The 25,529-nt window shown below is 40.7% G+C and overlaps 1 protein-coding gene and 1 pseudogene across 9 annotated transcripts in view; both read left to right on the top strand.

Annotated features, from left to right (window-relative positions):
* The window catches only part of DZANK1 (double zinc ribbon and ankyrin repeat domains 1), an 83,835-nt gene that overhangs the window by 39,948 nt on the left and 18,358 nt on the right, over positions 1-25,529 (top strand). For all 9 annotated transcript variants that reach the window (XM_054541616.2, XM_024239182.3, XM_054541615.2 and 6 more), the window contains 3 exons: positions 11,632-11,754; positions 12,572-12,736; positions 14,274-14,481. In XM_054541616.2, coding sequence (XP_054397591.2) covers positions 11,632-11,754; positions 12,572-12,736; positions 14,274-14,481 — 496 coding nt within the window. The remainder of the gene's footprint in view (positions 1-11,631; positions 11,755-12,571; positions 12,737-14,273; positions 14,482-25,529) is intronic.
* LOC129052078 (beta-1,3-galactosyl-O-glycosyl-glycoprotein beta-1,6-N-acetylglucosaminyltransferase-like) lies at positions 10-11,623 on the top strand (annotated as a pseudogene).

The raw sequence follows: 25,529 nt of genomic DNA, 5'->3' as shown, positions 1-25,529 counted from the left end.
TAGGTTGATTGCATGTGCCAATCCTATGTAGTGGCTACACTGTCAATGTTAATAGAGAAACAGAATCTGCCGAGGGGGTTGGGGAGAGAGACCAAAAAAAGCTTCTCGTGGTAAACTGAAAGCAAGATTTCCATATGTGGGGAGAACTTTATATCAATACAAATTGTTTTCAAAGTCTTAACTTCAAGAGGATTCAGTAAAATCAATAATTTCTTATGATTTTGTTTAATAACTTTGCATGGGAGGCTGGCATTAGCCTGTGGGGAAGTGAACTTGTTCACATTTCATTTACAGACAGGTATGTCTTTGTCGTCCCCTCCACCTTCCCACACCCCATAGTCCATTGTCTTCGTTGACTCTGTATGCACACTGCTTTTTGAAATTGAGAACATTGTAGCCACCTATTTCTTGGGTTTCCTGCCAGCCTATTTTGAATGTTGAAGTGAAGGATTAGGAGTATATGCACTTTAAATACAGTGATGATCTATTTTATGTTTATAAAACATTTCTGATGAAAATTAAAATTACTTCCAGGTGACTCTTGCTTTGTACCGGAAGAAGCTGGCACTTAACTAGCCAACTTGCTTCTTTTGGGTTGCTGTGTATGCTTCTGATTGTTTGTGGGGTTTGTTCTCATCTCAGACAGATTCCTCATGAAACTGGACAATGTGGTTAGTATGGTCTACAGCAGCGGTCCCCAGGCTTTTTGGCACAAGGGACCAGTTTTGTAGAAGACAATTTTTCCACGGACCTGGTTGGGGCATGGATTCAGGATGAAACTGCTCCTCCTCAGATCATCAAGTCATGAGTTAGATTCTTATAAGGAACGCGCAACCTAGATCCCTCACATGCACAGTTCACAATAGGGTTTGCGCTCCTATGAGAATCGAATGCTGCTGCTGATCTGATAGGAGGTGGAGCACTCACCTCCTGCTGTGCGGCCGACTTCCTAACAAGCCAGGGATGAGTACAGTCCATGGCCCAGGGGTTGGGGACCCCTGATCTACCTGATTGGTATCAAATGGGTATGTACTAGTTTCCTAAGCACCATCAACTAGGTGGCTAACAACGACAGAAATCTATTGTCTTACAGCTCTGGAGACTAGAAGTCTAAAATCAAGGTGTTGGCAGGGCCACACTCCCTCTGAAGGTGCTAGGGAATGAACTGTTTCATCTTCTCTCCCAGCTTCTGGTAGCCTCAAGCTTCCCTTGGCTTCTAGATGCAGCACTCCAGTCTCTGCCTTTGCCATTCCGTGGAGCTCTCCCTCTGTGTCTGCCTGTGTGTGTATGCCACTGTGTCCAGATTTCCCTTTTTCATAAGGACACCAGTCACACTGGATTAGGGCCCACCCTAATGACCACATTTTAACTTGATTACTTCTGTACAGACCTTTTTCCAAATAAGGTCCCATTCTGAGGTACTGGGAGTTAGGACTTCAATATATCTTTTTCTGGGTAGACAGAATTCAACCTATAGCCGTGGAGTTGGACAAGATACCTTTTTTTTTTTTTTTTTTTTGAGATGGAGTCTCACTCTGTCACCCAGGCTGGGGTGCAGTGGTGCAGTCTTGGTTCACTGCAACCTCCGCCTCCCTGGTTCAAGCGATTCAACTGCCTCAGCCTCCTGAGTAGCTGAGATTACAGGCACATGCCATCACGCCTGGCTAATTTTTGTATTTTTAGTAGAAACGGGGTTTCACCATGTTGGCCAGGCTAGTCTCAAACGCCTGACCTCGTGATCCGCCCAACTCGGCCCCCCAAAGTGCTGGGATTACAGGCTTGAGCCACTGCGCCCTCTGACAAGATACCTTTTAATGTCGTCTAATCATGGACAGTCTAAGAGTAGTTGATTTGAGGGAACTCCTTTTGTTTCCAGCTTTATTGAGATATAATTTATATGCAATAAAATTCACCTATTTTAATTGTACAGTTTGATGAATGTTGGTAATTATATACAGCCATTTTAACCACTACCACAATGAAGATATTTAACAGTTCTATTTACCCTGAAAAGTTTTCTCATTCTTCTTACTAGTTGAGCCACTTCCCTGGTTACCAGACCCAAAAAATACAGATCTGTTTTGACACTATGATTTTGTCTTTTATGGAAGTATGTAGTTTTTTGTGAGTGCTTCATTTCCTTCACTTAGCAGAATGTTTTTGAGGTTCGTTCATGTTGTTGCATGTATTGTTTTTTTTTTTTCATTTTGATTGTTGAGTACTATTCCTCAGTATGGATTTACTGGTTGATTCATCCACAGGTACTCATGCTGTTTCCAGTGCTGGCACACTATGAATAATGCTGCATTACATGCAAATCTCTGTGTGGGCATAGTTTTCATTTTCCTTAGGTAAATACCTAGGAGTAGGATTGCTGGGTCCTATTTAAGCACATGTTTAATTTTATAAGATACTGCCCTATATGAAACTGGAACCTTCATATATTGCTGATAGGAACACAAGTGGTATACATTCATATCTTGCTGGCATAGCACTTGTGTTTCTACTAGCAATATATAAAAGTTCCAGTTTCTCTACATTATCTGCAACACTTGATATCACCTGTCATTTTTTTCTTTTCTTTCTTTCTTTTTTTTTTTTTTTGGTTGTTGTTATTGAGACGGAGTCTTGCTCTGTCGCCCAGGCTGGAGTGCAGTGGCACAATCTCGGGTCACTGCAACCTTCACCTTCTGGGTTCAAGCCATTCTCCTGCTTCAGCTTCCCAAGTAGCTGGGACTACAGGCGCCTGCCACCATGCCTGGCTAATTTTTTTGTTGTATTTTTAGTAGAGATGGGGTTTCACCGTATTGGCCAGGCTGGTTTTGAACTCCTGACCTCAGGTGATCTGCCCGCCTTGGCCTCCCAAAGTGCTGGGATTACAGGCATGAGCCACCGCGCCCGGCCGGTATCACCAATCATTTTAATCATGATATTCCCTTTTTACCATTTTAATGTATGTAGGATCTATTCCCCTCTTTCATGCCTGATACTCGTAATATGTGTGTTCTTTCTTTGTCATTCCTTCTCTCTCTGTCTGGCTTGTAAATTTTACTGATCTTTTCAAAGAACTAGCTTCTGGTTCATTCATTTGCTCTATTTTTTTGAATCCTATTTTTTTTATTTTGCTCTTTATTACTGTATTCCCTTTTCTTTGGGTTTAATCTGATTTTCTTTTTCTAATTTTTAAGGTGAGAACTCAAATTATTCATTTCAAATTTTTCTTATTTTCTAACACAAACTATAAATTTCTAAGAACTTCTTTAGCAGCATCCCTATGTATTTTCGTTATAATTCAGTTTAAAACATTTTCTCATTTATCAATGATTTCTTCTTTGACCTATGACTTACTTATTTGATTCCAAAACATATGAGCTTTCTCTGTTTATTTTACTCTTATTGAGGTCAAATTTAATTCCATTAATGGTCAGAGAGCACACTCTGTATAATTTCAGTTATTTTAAATTAATGAGGTTTATTTTATGGCCCAGCATCTAACTTGGAAAACATACCAGGTGCATTTGAAAAGAATGTGTGTTCTGTCATTGTTGAGTTGAGTATTCTATAAATATCAATTAAATCAATGTGGAATGTTGCACAGATATTATATATCTTTGCTTATTTTTGTCTAGTTTTTCTAGCAAATAATGAAAACGGGGTATTGGAAAGCTCCAACTATAGGAAGTGAAAGACTTGTACATTAAAAACTATAAAACATTGATGAAGGAAATTGAAGAACACACAAATACAGTCATGCATCACTTAATGACAGGGAAACATTCTGAGAAATGCATTGTTAGGTTGTTTCATTGTTGTGTTAGCATCATGGCATGTACAGTACTTTCACAAACCTAGATGGTATAGCCTACTGCATACCTAGGCTATCTGGTGTAGCCTATTCCTCCTAGGTTGCAAACTTTACTCAGTGTTCTAGACACTTGTAATACAAATTACAAGGTGATAGAGGTTTTTGGCTTCTATAAAATATGATGGGGCCCACTGTCATATGTGGAGTTCATCATTGACCAAAATATCATTATGTGGTACATGACTATAAATGGAAAGATATCCCATGTTCATGGACTGGAGGAATTAATATTGTTAAAAAGTCCATAATACCTAAAGAGAGATCTACAGGTTGAATGCAATCCCTATCAAAATTTTGCTGACATTTTTCACAGAAATAGAAAAAAATCTTAAAATTTGTATGGAACCACAAAAGACCCTGAATAGCCAAAGCAATTTTGAGAAAAAAAAAAAAAAAAAGAACAAAGCCAGAGATATCACACTTCCTGAGCTACTATAAAGCTATTCGGGCTGAGTATCAGTTATCTGAAATGATTGGGACCAGAAGTATTTGGATTTTAGGTTTTCTGGACTTTGGAATATTTATGTATTTATAATAAGATATCTTGATGATGGGACCCAAGTCTAAACATGAAATTCTTTATGTTTCTTATACACGTTATACAAATGGCCTGAAGGTAATTTTATATAATATTTTAAATAATATATATAGTGCATGAAACAAAGTTTTGACTGCATTTCAACTGTGACCCATCACATAGGTCAGTTTGGATTTAGGAGCATTTTAGATTTTAGGTTTTAAGATTAGAGATGTTCAGCATATAGTAATCAGAACAGCATGGTACTAGCATAAAAACAGGCATGTAGATCAATGGACAAGAATAGAGAGCCCAGAAATAAATTCATGCATCTGCCATCAATTGATTTTCAACAAAGGTGCCAAGAACACACAATGGGGAAAGGATAGTCTCTTCAATAAGTGGTTTTGGGAAAACTGGATATTTACATGCAGAAGAATGAAATTAGATCCTTATCTCACACTATATACTAAAATCAATACAAAATGGATTAAACTGAAAAACTTCCATCAGAAAACATAGGGAAAAAGCTCATGACATTAGTCTGGGCAATGATTTTTTTTGGATATGAACCCCAAAGCACCGGCAACAACAGCAAAAAATAGACAAATAGAACTACATCAAACTAAAAAGCTTCTGCACAGCAAAGGAAACAATGAACAGAGTTAAGAGACAACCTACAGAATGGAAGAAAATATGTTCAAACCATACATCTGATAAGGGATTAATATCCAGTACGTATAAGGAACTCAAACAACTCAATAGTAAGTAAACAAATAACCTTATTTAAAAATGGGCAAAGGGAGCAGTCCTGCATGGTTTCTGCTAGCAGAAGCTGCATGGTAGGGCAACCTCCTGTGCTCTGGGGCCAGATGATGCTCCAGGGTGGACGAGGCACCTGCAAATTCAGCTGAGCATTGCAGGCCACCCAGGGAGAGATTTTTTCGAAAGCCTATGGGACATACCATTATTCCTGGATGCGTAGTACATTTAAGATGCCTGACAGCATGAAAAGTACTTGGAATAAGTGCAGGATGTCACCTGGAATCAGAGTCCTAAGTGATCTGGACTTTCCTTAATTCTAAATATGGCATTCTTCATTTCAAGATGCCTTTGCGCTTCTGATAAATGCAAACTGACAACCCTCAAGGCCACAATGGAGGGGAAATAGTTGGTACTTAAAGCCTAGAAGACTGCCCTTAACAAAGTAAAGTCCCTGATTGGCATTTGAAATGCTGAGACAGTTGCTGTGGAGGAGACATTTTTCTTATCCCACCAAATACCACTTTGTGGTTCTTATTTTTTCCCTAGTCACCTCTGTTTTAAGGATTCATCGAAAGCCCAAATCTGTAAGCGTCACATACGTGGAGCTTGTTGGAGAGAATCCTAGTAGTCATATTAATTGCACCAAAGTTTTACAGGGGGATGTAGATGAAATCCAAAAGGTAAAACTTGAGATGCTAACAGTGAAATTTACAAAGTGCCCTTGATGTATACCTGATGACTTTATAAACATGACCAGTTATGTACTTCTTCATGTACTTCTTTCAGCAAGAGATGCAGATATATTGTAGAACCCCTTAAGAAGGAAGAGGTGAGGTTTCCAATAGCATATTCTGTACTGGTTCATTATAAAATTGAAATGCTTGACAGGCTCCGGAGAGCCATCTACATGCCTCAGAATTTCTATTGCATTCATGTGGACAAAAAAATCAGCAGATTCCTTTTTAGCTGCAGTGATGGGCATTGTGTCATTTCAGTAACATCTCTGTGGCCTGTCAGTTGGAGAGTCTGGTTTATGCCTTGTGGAATCGGGTTCTGGCTGACCTCAGCTGCGTGAGGGACTTCTGCACAGTGAGTGCAGACTGGAAGTACTTAATACATGTTTGTAGTATGGATTTTCCTGTTAAAACCAACCTAAAATTGTCAGGAAGCTCAAGTTGTTAATGGGTGAAGACAATCTCAAAGCCAAGAGGATGCCATCCAATAAAGAAGAAAGGTGGAAAAAGTGGTATGCAGATATTAATGGAAAGCTGACACACATGGGGACTGTCAAAGGGCATCCTCCGCTGGAAGCACCCATTTTTTCAGGCAGTGCCTATTTTGTGGTCAGTAGGGAGTATGTGGGGCATGTGCTAGAGGATGAAAAAACCCAAAAGTTTATGGAGTGGGTGCGAGGCACAGACAGCCCAGATAAGTATCTCTAGGCCATCATCCAAAAGATCGCTGAAGTCCCTGGCTCATTCGCCGTAAACCATAAGTACAAGTTGTCTGGAATGCATGCTGTTGCTAGGTTTATCAAGTGGCAGTACTCTGAGGATGATGTTTTCAAGGGTGCTCCCTACCCACCGTGCAGTGGGGTCTCCATGCACTCAGCATGCATTTTCAGAGCCAGCAACTTGAACTGGATGCTGTGTAAACACCTATGGGTGCAAGCCCATACGTTTGACATGGATGTTGACCTCCTTGCCACCTAGTGTTTGGATGAGCATCTGAGGCATAAAGCTTTGGAAACTTTAAAACACTGACCGTTATTAGCAATTTTGGGAATAAGAAGAAGGATGCACAAAATGCCCGCTATCTCATTCCTCTTCCTTGTCAATAAGCATCAGAAAAGTTGTTTGGGGTCCTGTTTGGGGCAGGGACTTTAAGTCTTCATGTCAGAGAAGCTGCATGTTTTCTGCAGAGTACAATTGGCTAGAAAGGTGTTATAATTTATACTTTAAACAATTATAAGGGCTTGTAAGGGAATTAAGAGGAAAAAAACAAAAAGATAAAGCTGTTGTTTTTTTTTTGTATTTACACCAATGTTTATTTTTACCATTTCTGATGTTCTTTACTCTTCTCTGTGGACCTGAGTTTCTGTCTGGTATCATATCCCTTCACACAGAAGAACTCACTTTATCACTTCTTAGAGTGCAGTTCTGCTGGCAGTGATTTCTCTTGGTTCTCTTTTACCTGAAAATGTCTTTATTTCAACTTCATTCTCAAAGAGTATTTTTGATGGATGTATAATTCTGGGCTGACAGTTATTTTCTTTCCGAACTTTAAAGCTGTTCCACACTCTTCTGACCTCCATGCTTTCTGCTCAAAAGTCAAATGTAAATCAAGTTGACATTTTCACGTACGGGATGTGTCATTTTTCTCTTGCTGCTTTTAAGATTTGCTCTTTATTGTTGGTTTTCAGCAGTTTGGCTATAATGTGCTTTAGTGTGAAGTTATTCTGGTTGGTGTTCATTTAGAATCTTGTAGCTGTAAATTTCTGTCTTTCATCAGATTTGGGAATTGTTTGGCCATGATTTCTTTATTTTCCTACTCCACTCATTTTCTACTCTCCATCTGGAAGTCCATGTACACGCCTGTTGAATTGTTTGATATTATCTAATAAGTCTCTGAGGTTCTGTTCATTTTTTTTTTTTTGAGATGGAGTCTCGCTCTGTCATCCAGGCTGGAGTGCAGTGGCACAATCTCAGCTCACTGCAACCTCTGCCTCCCAGGTTCAAGCGATTCTCCTGCCTCAGCCTCCCGAGTAGCTGGAATTACAGGTGTGCACCACCAAGCCTGGCTAATTTTTGTATTTTCAGTAGAAACGAGGTTTTACCATGTTGGCCAGGCTGGTTTCATACTCCTGACCTCAAGCGATCCACCTGTCTTGGCCTCCCAAAGTGCTGAGATTACAGGCATGAGCCACCGTGCCAGGCCTGTTCATTTTTTAAAAATCTTTTTTTCTCTTCACATTATATGATTTCTGTTGATCTATCCTCCAGTTCACTTACACTTTCCTTTACCATCTCCTTTAGCTATTCAGTCCATCTAGTAAATATTTTATTTTAAATATTATCTTTTTCTATTCCAGAATTCTCACTTGTTTCTCTTTTTATTGTTTCTATTTCTTTGCTGAGATTTCCTCTTTTTATTCATTGTGGACAGAATATGTTTTAAATTTCTAGTTTGCTTCTTTCAACATCTGATTCATCTTAGGATCAATTTTGTGTGTGAAGCACTAGTTCTAGTTCGTTTCAGGTAACACATTCCCCAAAAGCAAGCATATGTATCATTGCCTACTGAAACAAAGCAAACAAACAACAACAAAATCCCCAGAGTAACAGAATCTAGAAAGTACCACAGCTGAACATTCATAATGCTAGGGTACAATTTAAAATTCCTCAACATACTGAATACCAAGAAAAAAATTTGAGGGGAGGAGGGACAGAAAGTTTGGTCTCCATTCAGATATTTTGTCTTTAGCTGAACTGCTTCAAGCCTATTCTGTACATATGTTGTTCAAGGATTGGTAAGAGATCTGAATACACAGAGAAGATCTCCTCTCTCTCTTGTTTCTTTCTGGGAGCTCCCTGCCTCTTCAGCAGCCAAATATTCCCCAGCTTCAGTTTTCTGGTTCTCTTGGCCAGAAATACTGCCTTGTGCCCACCACTCCACATGTGCTATGTAGACTACCCTTAGCTCCAGGCAGGCTGAAAACTGTGACGATGGGAACTGACTTTGTATAACTGCCCTCCTGCTTATATGTACTTGCTGCAACTCTACCTGCTTCTGTTCGTTCTCCACTGCCTTCATGTATTATCAGCAGATTTTTTTTTTTTTTTTTTTTTTTTTTGAGACAGAGTCATGCTCTGTCACCCAGGCTGGAGTACAGTGGCATGATCTCGGCTCACTGCAACCTCTGCCTCCTGGGTTCAAGTGATTCTCCTGCCTCAGCTTCCCAAGTAGCTGGGATTACAGGCGTGTGCCACCACGCCCGGCTAATGTTTGTATTTTTAGTAGAGATGGTGTTTCACCATGTTGGCCAGGCTGGTCTCGAACTCCTGACCTCCAGTGACCCACTCGCCTCGGCCTCCCAGAGTGCTGGGATTACAGGTGTGAGCCACCGCACCTGGCCTATTATCAGCAGATTTTATAGTTGTTTTTTGTGTGGGAGTCATTTATTATGGTCTTACGCTATCATTACCAAAAGGAAAAATCTGTAGTTTTTTTTTTAAAAAAAGATGATTTCTGTTACATACGATGTGTTTCTTTTTCAGAACTGAGACTAAAAACAAACTAATGAGGTGTTGAATTTCATCAGAAAACACATCTATTTCCACATCAAAGCTGATGTAATTTTAGGGTTGTCTTTTGTTGAGAGTTGTTTATTAATATGGTTTTAGACTTGATATCACTCTCTCATAAAATGACACTCTATAATTTTTTCCAAGGCACCAGAGAGAGTAATAGTGAGATTGGGAAAGCATAAAAATAGAAAACAGTGCAACTTCTGGAATTCTTGAAATATTCTTACAGATAGATTTCAGTAAATTGCCAGCAAAAGATTTTCTCAGACATCCTTTCCTCAGGCATTCAGGACTTCTTATGTAAATAATAAAACCATTTAAATTGATTTTATTAACTGTCAGTGATGTAACTGTTTCTGGGTCTCATCTATCAACAAAACTATTTTCAGAACAATCCTAAAATTGAATTTGTTCTAAAAATTGTATTTCTATCTGAATGGTATATCAGAGCTTAGATGCCACAAGATAATACTTATCTCTATAGTCCATAGAAGTAACAATGCATGTTCATTCTGATAGCTTTATGTCTTTTCTTTGTTTAGCAGCATTAATATGATGGGGTAAGATAACTTTTCTTTCTCTTCTTTTTTTTTTTTTGTTTTTTTATCAGTAAGACTACCAGAAAGATAACTTTTCTTTTTTAAAGCAATGTTATATTTAAAAGCCACTTGAACAGTCATTACATTTCAATGAAAAGTCTGAAGGCTTTGTATTTAGAAACCAAGGTCAGCAACCTTTATGCCAAAATCCTGTTTTAAGAATAGGATAATTGAAATGTAAGTTCTGAAGCAAAAGTTTGCAGAGAATTTCTCTTTGATTTACCTGAAGGAGTTTCCCTCTAATTGCACAGAAATGAAGGCAAGCGCACACAAAGAGGCCCTCTGTTCTCGGCTGTCTGTGAATGCTGGGGGCTGATGTGGCCTCTCTTGGGTAGGTTTCTATTCTAGATAACAGAGCAGTCCCTGAAGCAAAACAGGATAGAGCTGGGCAGATAGAGTGAACTAAAATGTGTGTCTTTAGGGAAAAGTGCCCTTAGCAAATGTTTTCCCTGGTGTGCGAGTTCTTAGTATTGTGCCTGACATATGTGGTAATACACATTCAGTTACCAATTGAATCAGTCATTCACTGACTCAGTAAAACCTTTTGAATGACTCCCATATGCCAAGGTACCAGGACTGTCCTAGTGGGGGGAATAAAAGTGAAATTATAGTCCTTTCTCCTGAAGAAATCAGGGTCTAGTGGAAAGCAAGGTGGGACCGGAAGGAAGCTGGCTGGTGGAGCTTGGCCCTGTGCTAAGCATTCCTATCCACTTAACTGTGATAATCGTCTGAAACCCCCTACAGACCTGGGAGGAAGCTATTGTATTGAAGGGGCTCTATGGAGTCAGGGAGAGAAGCCAGGCTTTAGAGTCAGATAGCTCTAATCGTGCGTCTCACCCTCTCTGTGTCCCCGTGCTCTCCCTCTGTAAGATGGGGACAGTGACGGCACCCACCTTCCAGGTCTGCAGTGGGACTGACACAAAGGTGCAGGGCAGTGTGGGACTGGAGCCTGCACATGGTGGGTAGTCAGGTCGCAGCCACTGTGCTGTCACTCTCATTTGGGAAGTGAGCAAGTCTCTTACCAGGCAATAGTGAGGAAGCAGCAGGAACAGATTCGAATCTAGATTTACCTAACATAATCCCAGGAATTCTCATGAAACAGTTCTGCCTCTGTCCCCAATATAAATAATTGTTCTCATGTGTCAAGAATGGGAAATAAAGTCACATTTTTCTATGGAAACCAGAACTCCAAAGGATAGAAGATAAGCCTCAATCATGACCCCTCGGGTAGCTTAGCTCTCTTCTTCCTTCATTAATATTGTTCTGTTAAATCAACAGTAGGGCTTGCTATCCCTGATATTAAAGATATTGAAAGATATTAAGATGTGCAAGGCACCAGTTTCATTGACTTTCTGTTATCTCCATGAAGGAATGTGTGCTGTATGTACTAATTTATTAATTGGTGAAACCCATCATAGCTGTACTCCTTTGGGCAAAAAAAAACCAAAACCAAAAACAAAAAAACCCCTGTATTTCCAGGGCTCATCTTGTCTGGGAATTTTTTATCTTTTTTGAATTGGGAGGGGGATTAGAGAATATAGTACTGATCCTGCCTTTAAATGCCATTTCATTCACCAGTCGATGTGCAGTGGGGATAAAGCCCCTCCTCCGCCCACTCAGAAAGGGGGGACCATTTCCTGCTCCAGATGTGGTCGCTGGAATCTCTGGGAGGCATCCTTCTGCGGCTGGTGTGGAGCCATGGTGGGTATTTTAAAACTGAGAATCTATATACTGAGCACCTCACCACTGGCCTGGAGAGAGCCAGGCACTTCTTCCATGGCCTTGCAGAAATTACTTCTTGTGATTTCGCTACTGGTACCTATAACCTAAGAATCTGGAGATAGAGATAATTAATTATCTTACACTGAGAACCATCTCTGATGACTGTTTTGATTTGCATTTCTTTGAGGTTAAACCTTTTCATTCATTTATTGACTACTGGCATTTTTTAAAATGAATTCCTTCTGCCTGCCTTTATAATAAAACACTCAAGACTATGTATTTATTTATTTAAGTATCGCATGCAAATAATAAAAATGTTTAGAGTGAAGGGTTAGTCTCCTTTCTCTCTAAGTCCCACAGTTCTCCTGTCAGAAGCAATTGCTCATATCCAGTTCTTGAGATGTTCTTTCAGCTATTCAATGCATGTATAAGTAAACTGGTGCCATGATCTCTGACCCAATTATTTTCACCTAGCAATTTGTCTTGTTAGTAACCTCCTCATTCTTTTCAGTGGCTTCATAATCCATTGTTTGTATGTATGTACTGTGTTATATTTAGACTATCCCTATTGCTGGACATGTGTGTTGTTTTCAGTGATTTCTTTTAAAACCACAGTGCTTTAGGGGTTGACCTGGAGTATACTTCTTTCTGTACTTGTCCATCTGTAGGATAAATTCTGGAAGGTAGAATGGCTGGGTCAGAGAGTCTGGGCATATATTAATTTGTATGGTATGGGAATAATTTACATGAGGAAATTATAACTCTAATATTCATCAAGATATTTTCTATCCTCTAGCTTGGCATTCCTGCTGGCTGCTCTGTTTGCCCTAAATGTGGGGCCAGCAATCACCTGTCTGCCCGATTCTGTGGCTCCTGTGGTATTTGTGTGAAGTCCCTGGTGAAACATAGCTTGGACAGAAGCCTGGCTCTAGCTGCTGAGGAAGCTCGCCCTTTTTCTGAGGTGAGGCCTCCCCCGTAGTAAGAACTGGTACCCAGGAAGAGGCTGTAACTCTGAATGTGTATGCTCCACCCTGTGAATCAACCCAGGGAAGAGACCCAAAACTTTTAGAACTTTCACATGGAATTTCAACTAGGTGTGTAAATAAATGCAGTCTTAGATTTTAAACACTCGAATGATTTCTTCAGAAATCAAAGATCTAAATGGGCGTATTTGTGTGTAGTAAATTGAGGTCTATGCCATTGCATTTGCAAGGCCGTAGACATAATGCCACTTTAGTGGCTTTAAAATACATGAGATGGAATGCACTTCTCTTGAATTTCTTATGTAGCATTCTGAGAACTTTTCCTTCCCCTTTTTTATATTTTAGAAAGCTTAGGGTATATAAGATTGCTTTTGTAATTTATAACAGCTGGGCATAGTTTGAGGACAATCTCACCGGGTTATTTTCAGAAGTACTTAAGCTCTAACAACTGGCTTTGTGTTAGATTTTTATAATTTTATAAATTTCTCTAAGCTGGATAAAGACTTCTCAGTTTCTTCTTATCTCTTTATTATACGAAGTTAAAGACTGATAATTATTAGAAGATGCACTCAGCACTTTGTATGCAGTTTTAGGGAGTTCATGACCTTTTTTTTTGAGATGGAGTCTCACTCTGTTGCTCAGGCTGGAGTGCAACGGTGCAATTTTGGCTCACTGCAACCTCTGCCTCAGTCTCCTGAGTAGCTAGGATTACAGGCATGTGCCACCATGCCCGGCTAATTTTTGTATTTTTAGTAGAGATGGGGTTTCACCATGTTGGTTGGGCTGATCTCGAACTCCTTACCTCGTGATCCACCCACCTTGGCCTTCCAAAGTGCTGAGATTACAGGCATGAGCCACCACGCCCAGCTGTTCATGGCTTTCTTAACCCAGTTTGAAAGATTTAAGTCCTAGACTGCCACTAGCCCGTATTCCTTTGTGCAAATGAAACAAAGGTGTTCTTTTCTCAAGACACTTGACTGCCATCTATTGGAAATTGCTTGTAATATGCTGGTTTCTCTACTAGAAAAATTACCCTAATACATATGCAAATATATGATGTTCACCATGTGAATGGTACTACTTCGAATGCAGTGATGTTGTGCAATGCACAACCTTTCATGGTGGTCCTCTCAGGTCACCAGGTTTAGATGCAGGAAAGTATGTTAGAGAAAATGTTGGTGACCAGTGGCTGAGTGTGGATGAGTAGTGAAGTCTATGCTCTATTGGATTATAGAGCTGAAAAGGATAGATATCTTCCAGGCATCAAGCAGGCTGGCAAACACCCCTTGATTTGCTGAATTTTAGATAATAAATGGCTAATCATGGATCGGGCTGGAAGTTGCTGGGAAAGACAGGAGCAAGGAAGATGAGGCAAAGGCTGGAAAACCCTATTAGTTCAAAGTATACTTTTCTTGAGATACTTTTTATTCTGATTAGAGTTGTTTTCTATAAGTAAAATGCAAGATTGATTAAATTATATTCTAATTTAAAAAATGTCTTCTGCCTCACTCATAGCACCGATGTGCCTGGCAGTCCCTGAATATTCCTTTGCCCAGGTCTGATGCTGGGACTAAGAGGGACATAGGAACACAGACTGTTGGCCTGTTCTACCCATCCGGCAAGCTGCTAGCAAAAAAGGAACTGGAAATAGCCTCTCAAAAGCAGAGGCAGGAGAAAATGAGTGACCATAAACCCCTCCTCACAGCCATCAGCCCAGGAAGAGGTAAGGGGGAGGATGCCCTTTCTTCTGATCGGGAGGGAATTCACTCTTTCTCTGAAAGAACATTTCATTTTCTCTTCCTTTTAGATTTATTTGTATGTGTAAGAAGTAAGTTTCTTTCTTTTCCTCTTTTTCAAGTAATTTTCTTTGTATTGGAAAAAGAAGCTCTTCCTGTAAGCTCTTCCTTAAACTTTCAGTATTCTGATGTTTTAGCTCATAGTCCTGTTGTCTAGTTCCTCAGTCACATGGCGCATGTGGGTTTCTTTGTCGTGATAGGCATGTTGTTAGTGCGCAGTGCTATTGCTATCTGCCATTATCCCTTTTTTTAATTGTAAAATTTAAATAACATAAAATTCACCATTTTGACTATTTTTAAGTCTATAATTTGGGCCAGTTGTGGTGACTCATGCCTGCAATCCCAGCACTTTGGGAGGCCAAGGCTGGAGGATCTCTTGAGTCTAGGAGTTTGAGACCAGTCTGGGCAACAAACTGAGACCCTGTCTCTACAATTTTTTTTTTTTAAAGCAGTCATTTGTGGTGGTGCATGCCTGTGGTCCCAGCTAGGTGCTTCAAATTTCATTTTGAAATTTAATCTCTATTGTGGTGGTATTAAGTGGCGGGACCTTTTGGAAATTGATCATGAGGATGGAGCCCTCATGAATAGATCAGTGCCTTATGAAAGGGCTGGAGGGAATGAGCTAAGGCCCCTTTTTGTCCTTTGGCCCTTCCTCCATGTGAGGACACAGCGTTCCCCTCTTTTGGAGGATGCAGCAACGAGGCACCATCTTGGAAGCAGAGAGACCAGGCCCTCCCCAGACACCTAACCTGCAGGGACCTTTATTTTGGACTTCTAGCTTCCAGAACTGTGAGAAATAAATTCCTGTTCTTTATAAATTACCCAGTCTCAAGTATTTTGTTTATAGCAGCACAAATGGGCTAAGACAGTTTGCTAGTATTTTCCTGAAGACTTTTGTGTCTATATTTATAAGAGATATTAGTCTGCAGTTTTCTTCTTTCCTCCTATTGTCTGTCTGATTTTGGTATCAGGATAATGGTAGCCTTATAGAAACACTTCTCTTTTTTGAAGTGGTTATGAAGAATTGGTATTAACTATTATTTAAATTTTGGTAAATTACCTGTGAAGCTATCTGGATCTGCTGTTTGTCTAGTGGGCAAATCTGATTACTCTTTACTTTTTATAGGTCTGTTCAGATTCTCTGTTTCTTGTTGAATCAGTTTTGGTAGTTTGTGTTTTTCTAGATATTTATCTATTTCATCTGATTAATTTATTAGCATACAGTTGTTTGTGATACTCTTTTATAATCTTTTTTATTTCAATAAAGTTGGTGATAACATCTCCTATTTCATTTCTAATTCTAGTAACTTGAGATTTCATTTTTTTTGGTCAATCTTACTAAAGGTTTGTCAATTTCATTGATCTTTTCCAAGAACCAACTTCTGGTTTTATTGATTTTCTGTTATTTTTATATTCTATATTTCATTAAATTCCACTCTAATCATGATTTCCTTCTTTCTTCTTACTTTAAGTTGACTTTGCTCTTCTTTTCCTGGTTTAAGGCCAAAGATTAGGGCGATGACTTCGAGATCTTTCTTCAGAATGTGAACATTTGCTGCTATAAATTTCTGTTTGAGCTTTGCTTTCACTGCGTCCCATAAGTTTGGTGTACCTTCGTTTTCTTTCTTTTTTTTTGAGATAGGGTCTCACTTTGTCGCCCAGGCTGGAGTGCAGTGGCACAGTCATGGCACACTGCAGCCTTGACCTCCTGGGCTCAAGTGATCCTCTTCCCTCAGTCTACTGAGTAGCTGGGAGCACAGGCACAAGCCACCACGCCTGGATAATTTTTAAACGTTTTTGTAGAGATGGGGTGTCACTGTGTTGCTGGTGTTGCTGGTCTCTTGGGGTCAAGGAAGCCTCCCACCTTAGCCTCCCAGAGTGCTAGGATTACAGGCATAAACCACTGTGTCTAGCACCATGAATCAGGGTTTTTTGTCCATTCTGACAATCCCCGTTTGTTTGTTTTTTTAATTGGATTGTTTCATCCATCTACATTTAATGTTATTATTGATAAAGTTGGACTTACCATTTTGCTTTTTGTTTTCCAAATGTTTCTAAATGCCTTTTTTGTTCCTCTATTGCTCCTTTACTGCTTTCTTTTGCATTGCATATTTTCCAGTGTAACATTTTGATTTATTTAATGACTTTTTCACTGTATACTTTGAGTTATTTCCTTAGTGGTTACTATAGGGTTTTCCTCATACATCTTAACAGACTATACTTCAGGTTTATACTAACTTAATTCCAATGAAATATAGAAATTCTACCCCTATAATTCAATTCCCTCTTCCCAACTTTTGTGGCATTATTTTCTAATATAACATTATGTTTATGTTTACATATATGTTATAAACTCTCAAAACACTGTTATAATTATTAGTTATAATGTGATGTCTTTTAAAAAAAGAACTATTATTTATGGCTTTTGTTATATTAGCCTTCTTTTCCCCCAGTTATAGTTCTCTTAATTTAGTCCTTTGGATTCATTTCCTAAGCCCAATGAAGCTTTGCTCTTACTCTTACTCACCTCCGTTTTTTGTTTTTTTTTTTTTTGTTTTTTTTTTTTGAGACAGAGTCTCACTCTGCCTCCTTGGCTGGAGTGCAGTGACGTGATCTCGGCTCACTGCAACCTCCGCCTCCTGGGTTCAAGTGATTCTCCTGCCTCAGCCTCTCGGATAATTTTTTGTGTTTTTAGTAGAGACGGGGTTTCACTGTGTTAGCCAGAATAGTCTTGATCTCCTGACCTCGTGATCCACCCGCTTTGGCCTCCCGAAGTGCTGGGATTACAGGCATGAGCCACCGCTCCTGGCCTCACCCACTTTCTTTGTGTTGTTATTGGTCAATGTATCTTATTTCTATATGTTATAGGCCAAACTTTATAATTATATTCATATTGTTTTACTAATCTCTTTTTGAATCTGTTGAGAAGAAGGGAAAAGAAATATGCATTTATAATGTCTTTTATAATTACATAATTACCTTTACTGGTGGTGGGGTGTGTGTGTGTGTGTGTGTGTGAGTGTGTATGTGTGTATGTATTCATATTACTCTCTAGGGTCATTTGCTTTCAGCCTAAAGAACTTCGTAAGTATTCTTATAAGGTGGATTTGCTAGCAATGAATTCTCTGTTTTTGTTAAACTCTACTAGCTATGAGATTCTTGCTTTACAGTTGTTTTCTTTGAACACTTTGAATACGTTGATCTACTGTCTTCTGGCCTCTGTTATTTCTGATGAGAGTTCTGCTGTTAATATATTGGGGATCCCTTGAACCTTAGGAACCACTTCTCTCTTGCTTCTTTCAAGATTCTCTTCTTGTCATATTCTTTCAACAGTTTGATAATGTGTCTCGCTGTGGATCTCTTTGAGTTTATCCTACTTGAAACTTGTTGAGCTTCTTTTTAAAAATTTTTAAATTTTTTTTCTAATTTTATTTAAAAAATTGTTGTGGGTACATAGTAGGTGTATATATTTATGGGGTACGTGAGATATTTTGGTAGAGCCATGCAATGCATAATAGTAACACTGATTGCATAAACAAACAAACTTGCAAAATGGAAACTAATAAAAACTCTAGATTTAATGCCCCCCTGCTTTTTAACTTTTTGTTTTTTCTCTTTAGTCTTATTGTACTGTCTTAAAAAGTTGTAGTTATTATTTTTGATTGGTTCATAATTTAGTCTTTCTATTTAAGTCAAGAGAAGTTCACACACCACAATGACAGTGTTATGCTATTCTGTGTTTCTCTGTGTGCTTACTATTACCCGTGAATTTTGTACCTTTGGATAATTTCTTCTTGCTCATTAACATCCTTTTCTTTCAGATTGAATAACTCCCTTTAGCATTTCTTGTAGGACAGTCTGGTATTGATGAAATTCCTTAGCTTTTATTTGGGAAGATCTTTGTTTCTCCTTCATGTTTAAAAGAGATTTTTGCCAGACATACTATTCTAGGGTAAAACTTTTTTTTTTTTTTAGCATTTTAAATATGTCATGCCACTCTCTCCTGGCCTATAGGATTTCTGCTGAAAAGCCTGCTGCTGAACTTATTGGAGCTCCATTGGATGTTATTTGTTTCTCTTCTCTTGCTGCTTTTAGGATACTTTCTTTATTCTTGACCTTTTAGAGTTTAATTATGAAATGTCTTGGGGTAGTCTTCTTTGGATTAAATCTGCTTGGTGTTCTATAACTTTATTGTACTTGAATGTTGATAGTTTTCTCTAGGTTGGGGAAGTTCTCTGATACTATCCATTTGGTTTTTTTGTTTGTTTGTTTGTTTAAGACGGAGTCTCACTCTGTCCCCCAGGTTGAAATGCAGTGGTGTGATCTCAGCTCACTGCAACCTCTACCTCCTGGGTTGAAGCGATTCTCCTGCCTCAGCCTCCCAAGTAGCTGGGATAGCAGGTGTAAGCCACTGTGCCTGGAAAATTTTTATATTTATAGTAGAGATGGGATTTCACCCTGTTGGCCAGGCTGGTCTCGAGCTCCTGACCTCAAATGATTCACCCACCTTGGCCTCCCAAAGTGCTGGGATTACAGGTGTGAGCCACCACATCCGGCCTGATAGTATCCCTTTGAAGAAACTTTCTACTCCTATTTCTTTCTCTACCTCCTCTTTAAGGCCAAATACTCTTAGATTTGCCCTTTTGAGGCTATTTTCTAGATCTTATAGGTGTGCTTTGTTGTTTTTTATTATGTTTTCTTTTGTCTCCTCTGAATGTGTATTTTTGAATAGCCTGTCATCAAGCTCACTTTAATTCTTTCTTTTGCTTAATCAGTTCTGCTATTTAGAGACTCTGATGCATATTTTAGCATGTCAGTTCTATTTTCCAACTCTAGAATTTCTACTTGATTCTTTTTAATTATTGCAAACTCTCTTAAATTTATCTGACAGAATTCTGAATTCCTTTTCTGTGTTATCTTGAATTTCTTTGAGTTTCCTTACAACAGCTATTTTGAACTTTCTGTCTGAAAGGTCATATATCTCTGTTTCTCCAGGATTGGTCTATGGTGTCCTATTTATTTCATTTGGTGAGGTCCATGTTCTCCTGGATGCTGATGATGCTTGTAGATGCTCTTCAGTGTCTGAGCCTTGAAAAGTTAGGTATTTATTGAGGTCTTCACAGTCTGGACTTGTTTGTGCCTATTGTTCTTGGGAAGGGTTTCCAGGTATTCGAAGGGACTTGGACCCCAAGCCCCATAACACTGTGATTTTTGCAGACTTGTAGAGGTACTGCTTTGGTGGTCTTAGATAAGATCCAGAAGAATTATCTGGACTACGAGGAAGAGATTCTTGTTCTTTTCCCTTCTTTTTCCCAGACAGACAAAGTCTCTCTTTCTGTGCTGAGCCACCTGGAACTAGTGGTATGGTGATGCAAGCACTCCTGTGGCCACCACTATTGGGACTGAGTTGGGTCATACCTGAAGCCAGTATAGCACTGGGCCTTGCCCAAGGTCCTTCCCTTCCAGGTGGTGAGTTCTACCAGGCCTTGAGCATGTCCAGAGATGCTGTCGGGAGCCAAGGGTTAGAGTAAAAAAACATAATTATTTACTTGATGTTCTATTATATTGCAGCTAAGCAATCAAATCATAATAGAAAGTCTTTCCTGCTCTTCCCTCCCCTTCCACAGGCAGAGGAACCTCTCCCTGTGGCCACCACCACTACTGGTCCACAGGTCCACAGGGGATTCTGCCAGGCCACTGCCAATGTTTGCTTGAAGCCCAAGGGCTCTTCTGTTAACTTGTGGTGAATGCTTCCAGGCCTGGGACTCACCCTTCAGGGCAGTGGACTCCCCTCTGTCCCAGGGCAGATCCAGAAATCCTGTCCAAGGCCCTAGGCCTAGACTCGGGGACCCCAAGAACCTGCTTGTTGCTCTACCCCACTGTGCTCAAGCTGGTACCTAGGGTGCAAGATGAAGTCCCCTTTACTTTTCCCTCTGCTTTTCTCAAACAGAATGAGTCTTGCACCATAGCCACTACAACTTGGAATGTGCTGGGTCTTCCCTGAAGTTAGCACGTATCAGAGCACAAGGCCCACAGCATACTCCCTGGGTATTGCTGATGGTTATTTGGGCCCAGGGGCCCTTTAGTCAAGCAGATGATGAATCCTGCCAGGACTGAGGCCTTCCATTCAAGGCAGTGAGTTCCCTTCTGGCCCAGGATGTGTCTAGAAATGTCAGCTGGGAGCTAGGGCCTAGAAGGGGGGCCATATGACTCTGCCTTGTGCCCTGTCCTACTGTGGCTGAGCTGGTATCCAAGATACAAGACAAAGTCCTCTTTACTCTGCTCTCCTCTCCTTAAGTAGAAAGGAGTCGCTTTTGTTGCCATGAGCTGCACTGTCTGGAGTTGGAGAAGGGATATTACAAGCCCTCCTTAAACCATACCAGCTGGTGTCTCCCTAGGTCACGTGCCACCCTAGTTTACTGCCTCTGAGCCTAGCCTAGCACTAGGAGTTGCCTAGGAATTTCAGTCATTGTGTCCTAGACTGCCTTTCAAGTTTACCTATGATCCCAGAGCACCTCGGCCACCAGTGGCGAGGCTTGCTGAGAAATTCAAGTTCAGACCACTAGGATGAGCAATTTCCCTCTGGCTAGGGTTGGTCCAAATGCTCCCTCCATGTGCGGGCACTGGCTGAGCCCAGCACAGCTTTATTCTCAGCTGTGACAGGGCAGTACTGAGTTCAGTGTAAAGTCCCCCAGTCACTGTGCTCTCCCTCCCCAAAGTGCACACATTCTCTTTCCATGCTGTATCGCTGCTGCTGGGGGATGTGGAAGGATGGTATCAGTGATTCAAGACTGTGTCTCCTGCCCTTCTCAATGCCTCTTTCCACAATATGAAGTTAAAACCAGGTATTGTGATTGCTCACCTGATTTTTGGTTCATGTAATGGTGCTTTTCTGAGTGCAGATAGTTGTTAAAATTTGGTGTTAACAACTGGATGTTAAAATACATCCAGCAGAGGGGATGAATGATGTAGGCTTTTTCTGCCATCTTGCTCCAACTCCAGCTTGTTGAGCTTCTTGGATGTATAAATTCATGTCTTTTATCAAATTTGGGAAGCGTTTGGCAATCATCTCTTCAAACATTTTTTCTGTCCCATTTCTCTGTTTACTCTCCTTCTGGGATTCTCATGTAGATGTTGGCATGCTTGATAGCTTCCCATGGGTCTCTTAGGCTCTGTTCATTTTTCTTCATTCCTTTTTCTCTCTTTTTTTACATTGTATAATATCTATTGACCTATTTTTCAGTTTGCTAATTCTTTTTTATCTTACTTCACATTTACTGTTGAGCACCTCTTGTGAATTATCTATTTTAGTTATTGTACTTTTCTGCTACATATTCTTATTTGGTTTTCCTTTCAAATGTTTATTTATATTCTCTTATTTCAAGAAGAATTCTTCCTTCTTTTTTTATTTTTATTTTTTATAGGCAGAGTCTTGCTCTGTTACCGAGGCTGGAGTGCAATGATACAAATCACAGCTCACTGCAATCTCAAACTCCTGGGCTTGAGCAATGCTCCTGCCTCAGTCTCCCAAGCAACTGGGACTAGTGGCGCACACCATCATGCTTGGCTAATTCAAAAAAAATTTTTGTAGAGATGGGGTCTCACTATGTTGCCCAGGCTGGTCTCAAACGCCTGGCCTCAAGCAATCCTCCCACCTCAGCCTCCTGGAATGCATCATAATTTCTTCTATTTTTTTTTTTTTCCTAAGAGTCGGGGTCTTGCTCTGTCACCCAGGCTGGAGTGCAGTGGTGCAATTATAGCTGACTGCAGCCTCCAGATCTTGGGCTCAAGAGATCTTTTCACCTCAGCCTCTCGAGTTGCAGGGACTACATGTACATTCCACTACTCCTGGCTCTTGTTTTACTGCTTTTAAGCATGATTTTCTTTCGTTCCTTGAGCGTATTTATAATGGCTGCATTGAAGTCTTCAATCTTCAGCATCTAGTTGCTATCACAGGCAGTTTCTGTTGCATATTTTTTCCCCTGTGTTTGGGTCAGAGTTTCCTGTTTCTTTGCATGTCTCATGATTTTTTTGTTGGAAACTGGACGTGTTAGATAATATATCGTATCAACTCTGGGTACTGACCTATCTTCCAGGCTTGTTATTGTTATTTGTTTGTCTGTCTGTCTCTTCATTTTAGTGAATTCTATTTCACCCCCGCAGTATGAAGCTTCTGATGTGACTCCACGGAGAGTGTAGCCTTGGCATGCACCCTGTCACCATAGGATGATGATGGTTTGGCAGGGCTCTCTTTGTCTCTTTCCTGACCACACCTAGCCATTAAGCTCTACTTACTGTTGGATGATTCCTCTATTGTTTTCAACCATGACCTGGGGCATAAATTGCTTCCCGGACTGGTTTAATTAAATTTGGCATCCTTTACAGCAGGGGTGTCCAATCTTTTGGTTTCCCTGGGCCACACTGGAAGAATTGTCTTGGGCCACACACAAAATACACTAATGCTAATGGTAGCTGATGAGCTAAAAAAAAAAAAAAATCTCATAATGTTCTAAGAAAGTTTACGAATCTGTGGCCCAGTGCGGTGGCTCACGCCTGTAATCCCAGCACTTTGGGAGGCTGAGGTGGGCGGATCACCTGAGGTCAGGAGTTTGAGACCAGCCTCGCCAACGTGGCAAAACCCCGCCTCTACTAAAAATACAAAAATTAGCTGGGCATGGTGGCAGGCATCTATAATCCCAGCTACTTGGGAGTCTGAGGCAAAAGAATCATTCGAACCCGGGAGGCAGAGGTTGCAGTGAGCCGAGATCATGCCACTGCACTCCTGCCTGGGCAACAGAGTGAGAATCCATCTCAAAAAAAAAAAAAGAAGAAAGTTAATTTATGAATCTGTGTTGGGTTCCATTCAAAGTCATCCTGGGCCACATGTGGCCCATGGGCTGTGGGCTGGACAACCTGGCTTTACAGGGATTGTTTTTTAGGTCAGTGTTTGAATATTTTTCTTACCTCAGGAGGGCTCTTCTTAGTTGTTTATTTCTCTGATCCTCTGAGGTAAACTGGCCGGCCTATTTAGCTCATATCTCTAGTGAATCTTCTAGTCTTTTAACTGCTTTTTAACACAACCTCCATTGTTTTGAAAGCAGCCTTAGGCTTGAACTTTCCCACACTTTGTTGCAAATGAAGTCTGTTTCTTTGGGGAGAGATTCTGAACTCTGTTTTTTGACCTGCCTCTTCCCCTGGGCAAAATCTCTGAGCCAATGCTCTGGATGGAGACAATGGCATGTTTTTTCAATGTGGTACCATTGCTTTAGGGGCTGGGTAAGCAGCAGAGCAGATGCAGCTGTAGCCTTTGTTCTTCATGACTTGCTTCTCCCAACATTGGACTTGTGCTGAATGAGCCAGGAATAGGTGGTCTGGACCCCAGTATTCCCAGTGTTCCAGATCAAAGGTAGAACATCCATCCCATGAGTGGTAACTGGGCAGAGAAAGGGAGCCCCCATCTCTTCACCACACTTGGCCAAAACTTAGCCTGTGCAAAGGGCAATTGGGACAGGATGAGAAATACTGAAGTCCCTGACCTTCCTCGGAAGATACTACACCCCTTTGGGAACTCTGAGGAGAGGGAGCCCTGTGTACTCAGCTGCACCTATGTGGAGTGGAGCTGAGAAGGAGTGGAAGGGAGTGGCCCATGGTTCAAACACCACAGATTCTCATGATTCTGAGTTTTGGTATTTTCATTAAATGTTTATTTTCTGTATGGCTTTAGAACCATTTCTAGATGGCTCTAAAATACTTGTGATGGATTTTGCTGTTTTTTAAAATAGTTTTGTTAGCAGTGGCGAATTCATACAGGTCTGCAGCAACCTCAGTTCTTGCTTCCAAGGAGGAAAGAATTTGGCCGAGAGGCATAAGGCAGAGTAAGAGACTGAGGCAAGTTTTAGAGCAGGAGTGAAAGTTTATTGAAAAGTTTTAGAGCAGGAATGAAAGGAAGTACACTTTGAAGAAGGCCAAGTGGGTGACTTGAGAGATTCATGTGTGCTGTTCAGCCCTTGATGTGGGGCTTATACATTGGCATAGTTCCAGAGTTTGTATTACTTCTCCCCTGATTCTTCTTGGTGGGCTGTCCCCACGTACAGTGGCCTGCCAGTACTTGGGAGGGACCACATGCACCATATGTTTACGGAAATTGTGTGCATGCTCACTTGAGACATTCCCTTATCCATTGAGTGTCCCTGGAGAAAGGTCATGTACCAGTTAAACTCTGCCATTTTTCTTCTTAGTGCACATGCCTGAGCCCACTCGTCCAACTCCTGAGATCTCATCAGGAAGCCGCTGATCACCAGCTTCAGGTGTCTTCTATCTATTGGGAGACTGCTGTCCCCTGGCACCAGCTGCAGCCAATTGTTATTTTAGAGAAAGTTTAACAACTGCCTGACCATCACCTGATGGTCACCTGACATTTCTGGGGGTGGGGAGAGCCTTTCCTGCCCTGCTCATGTCTCCCTAGCTACCTACTCTAATAATTTTACTGGGGAGTAGGTCCACTCAAATCCCCAGGCTTCCACACCAGAATTTGGTCATTCCCAGCTCTTCTTTGCCCTCTGGATGTCCTTAGTGGGAGTCAAAACCCAGCCCACAGTCTGACTGAAGTCTTCCAGATATAAATGTGGTATCAGACCTGTGGTAGATTGTCTGCAGAGATGACCAGAATCACTCCTCACATCCCTCCTGTCCTTAGGAGGAAGAGGCTGTTTCTCTTCCTTTGGAATCTGGACTGACCTTGTGACTTGCTTTGACATAGAGAGCGATAGAAGAGACACTGTGATAGTCTGGGCCTAGGCCTTGTGAGAGCTGAAAACTTCCACTTAACTCTCTAGGAAGTCAGTACTGTGTAAAGAAGTTCAGTATAGATTACTGAATTAGAAGAGATGCCACGTGAAGAAGAACAGAGCACCTGAGCCAGCACCCAACCCAAAGACTACAGACATTTGAATGAGTGCAGGTGAAGGCTGAGCCA

The sequence above is a fragment of the Pongo abelii genome, chromosome 21 (genome assembly GCF_028885655.2).
Source record: "Pongo abelii isolate AG06213 chromosome 21, NHGRI_mPonAbe1-v2.0_pri, whole genome shotgun sequence".
Classification (NCBI taxonomy): Eukaryota; Metazoa; Chordata; class Mammalia; order Primates; family Hominidae; genus Pongo; species Pongo abelii.
The sequence above is the reverse complement of the archived record's forward strand: the minus strand, read 5'-3'. Positions and strand labels throughout refer to the sequence as shown.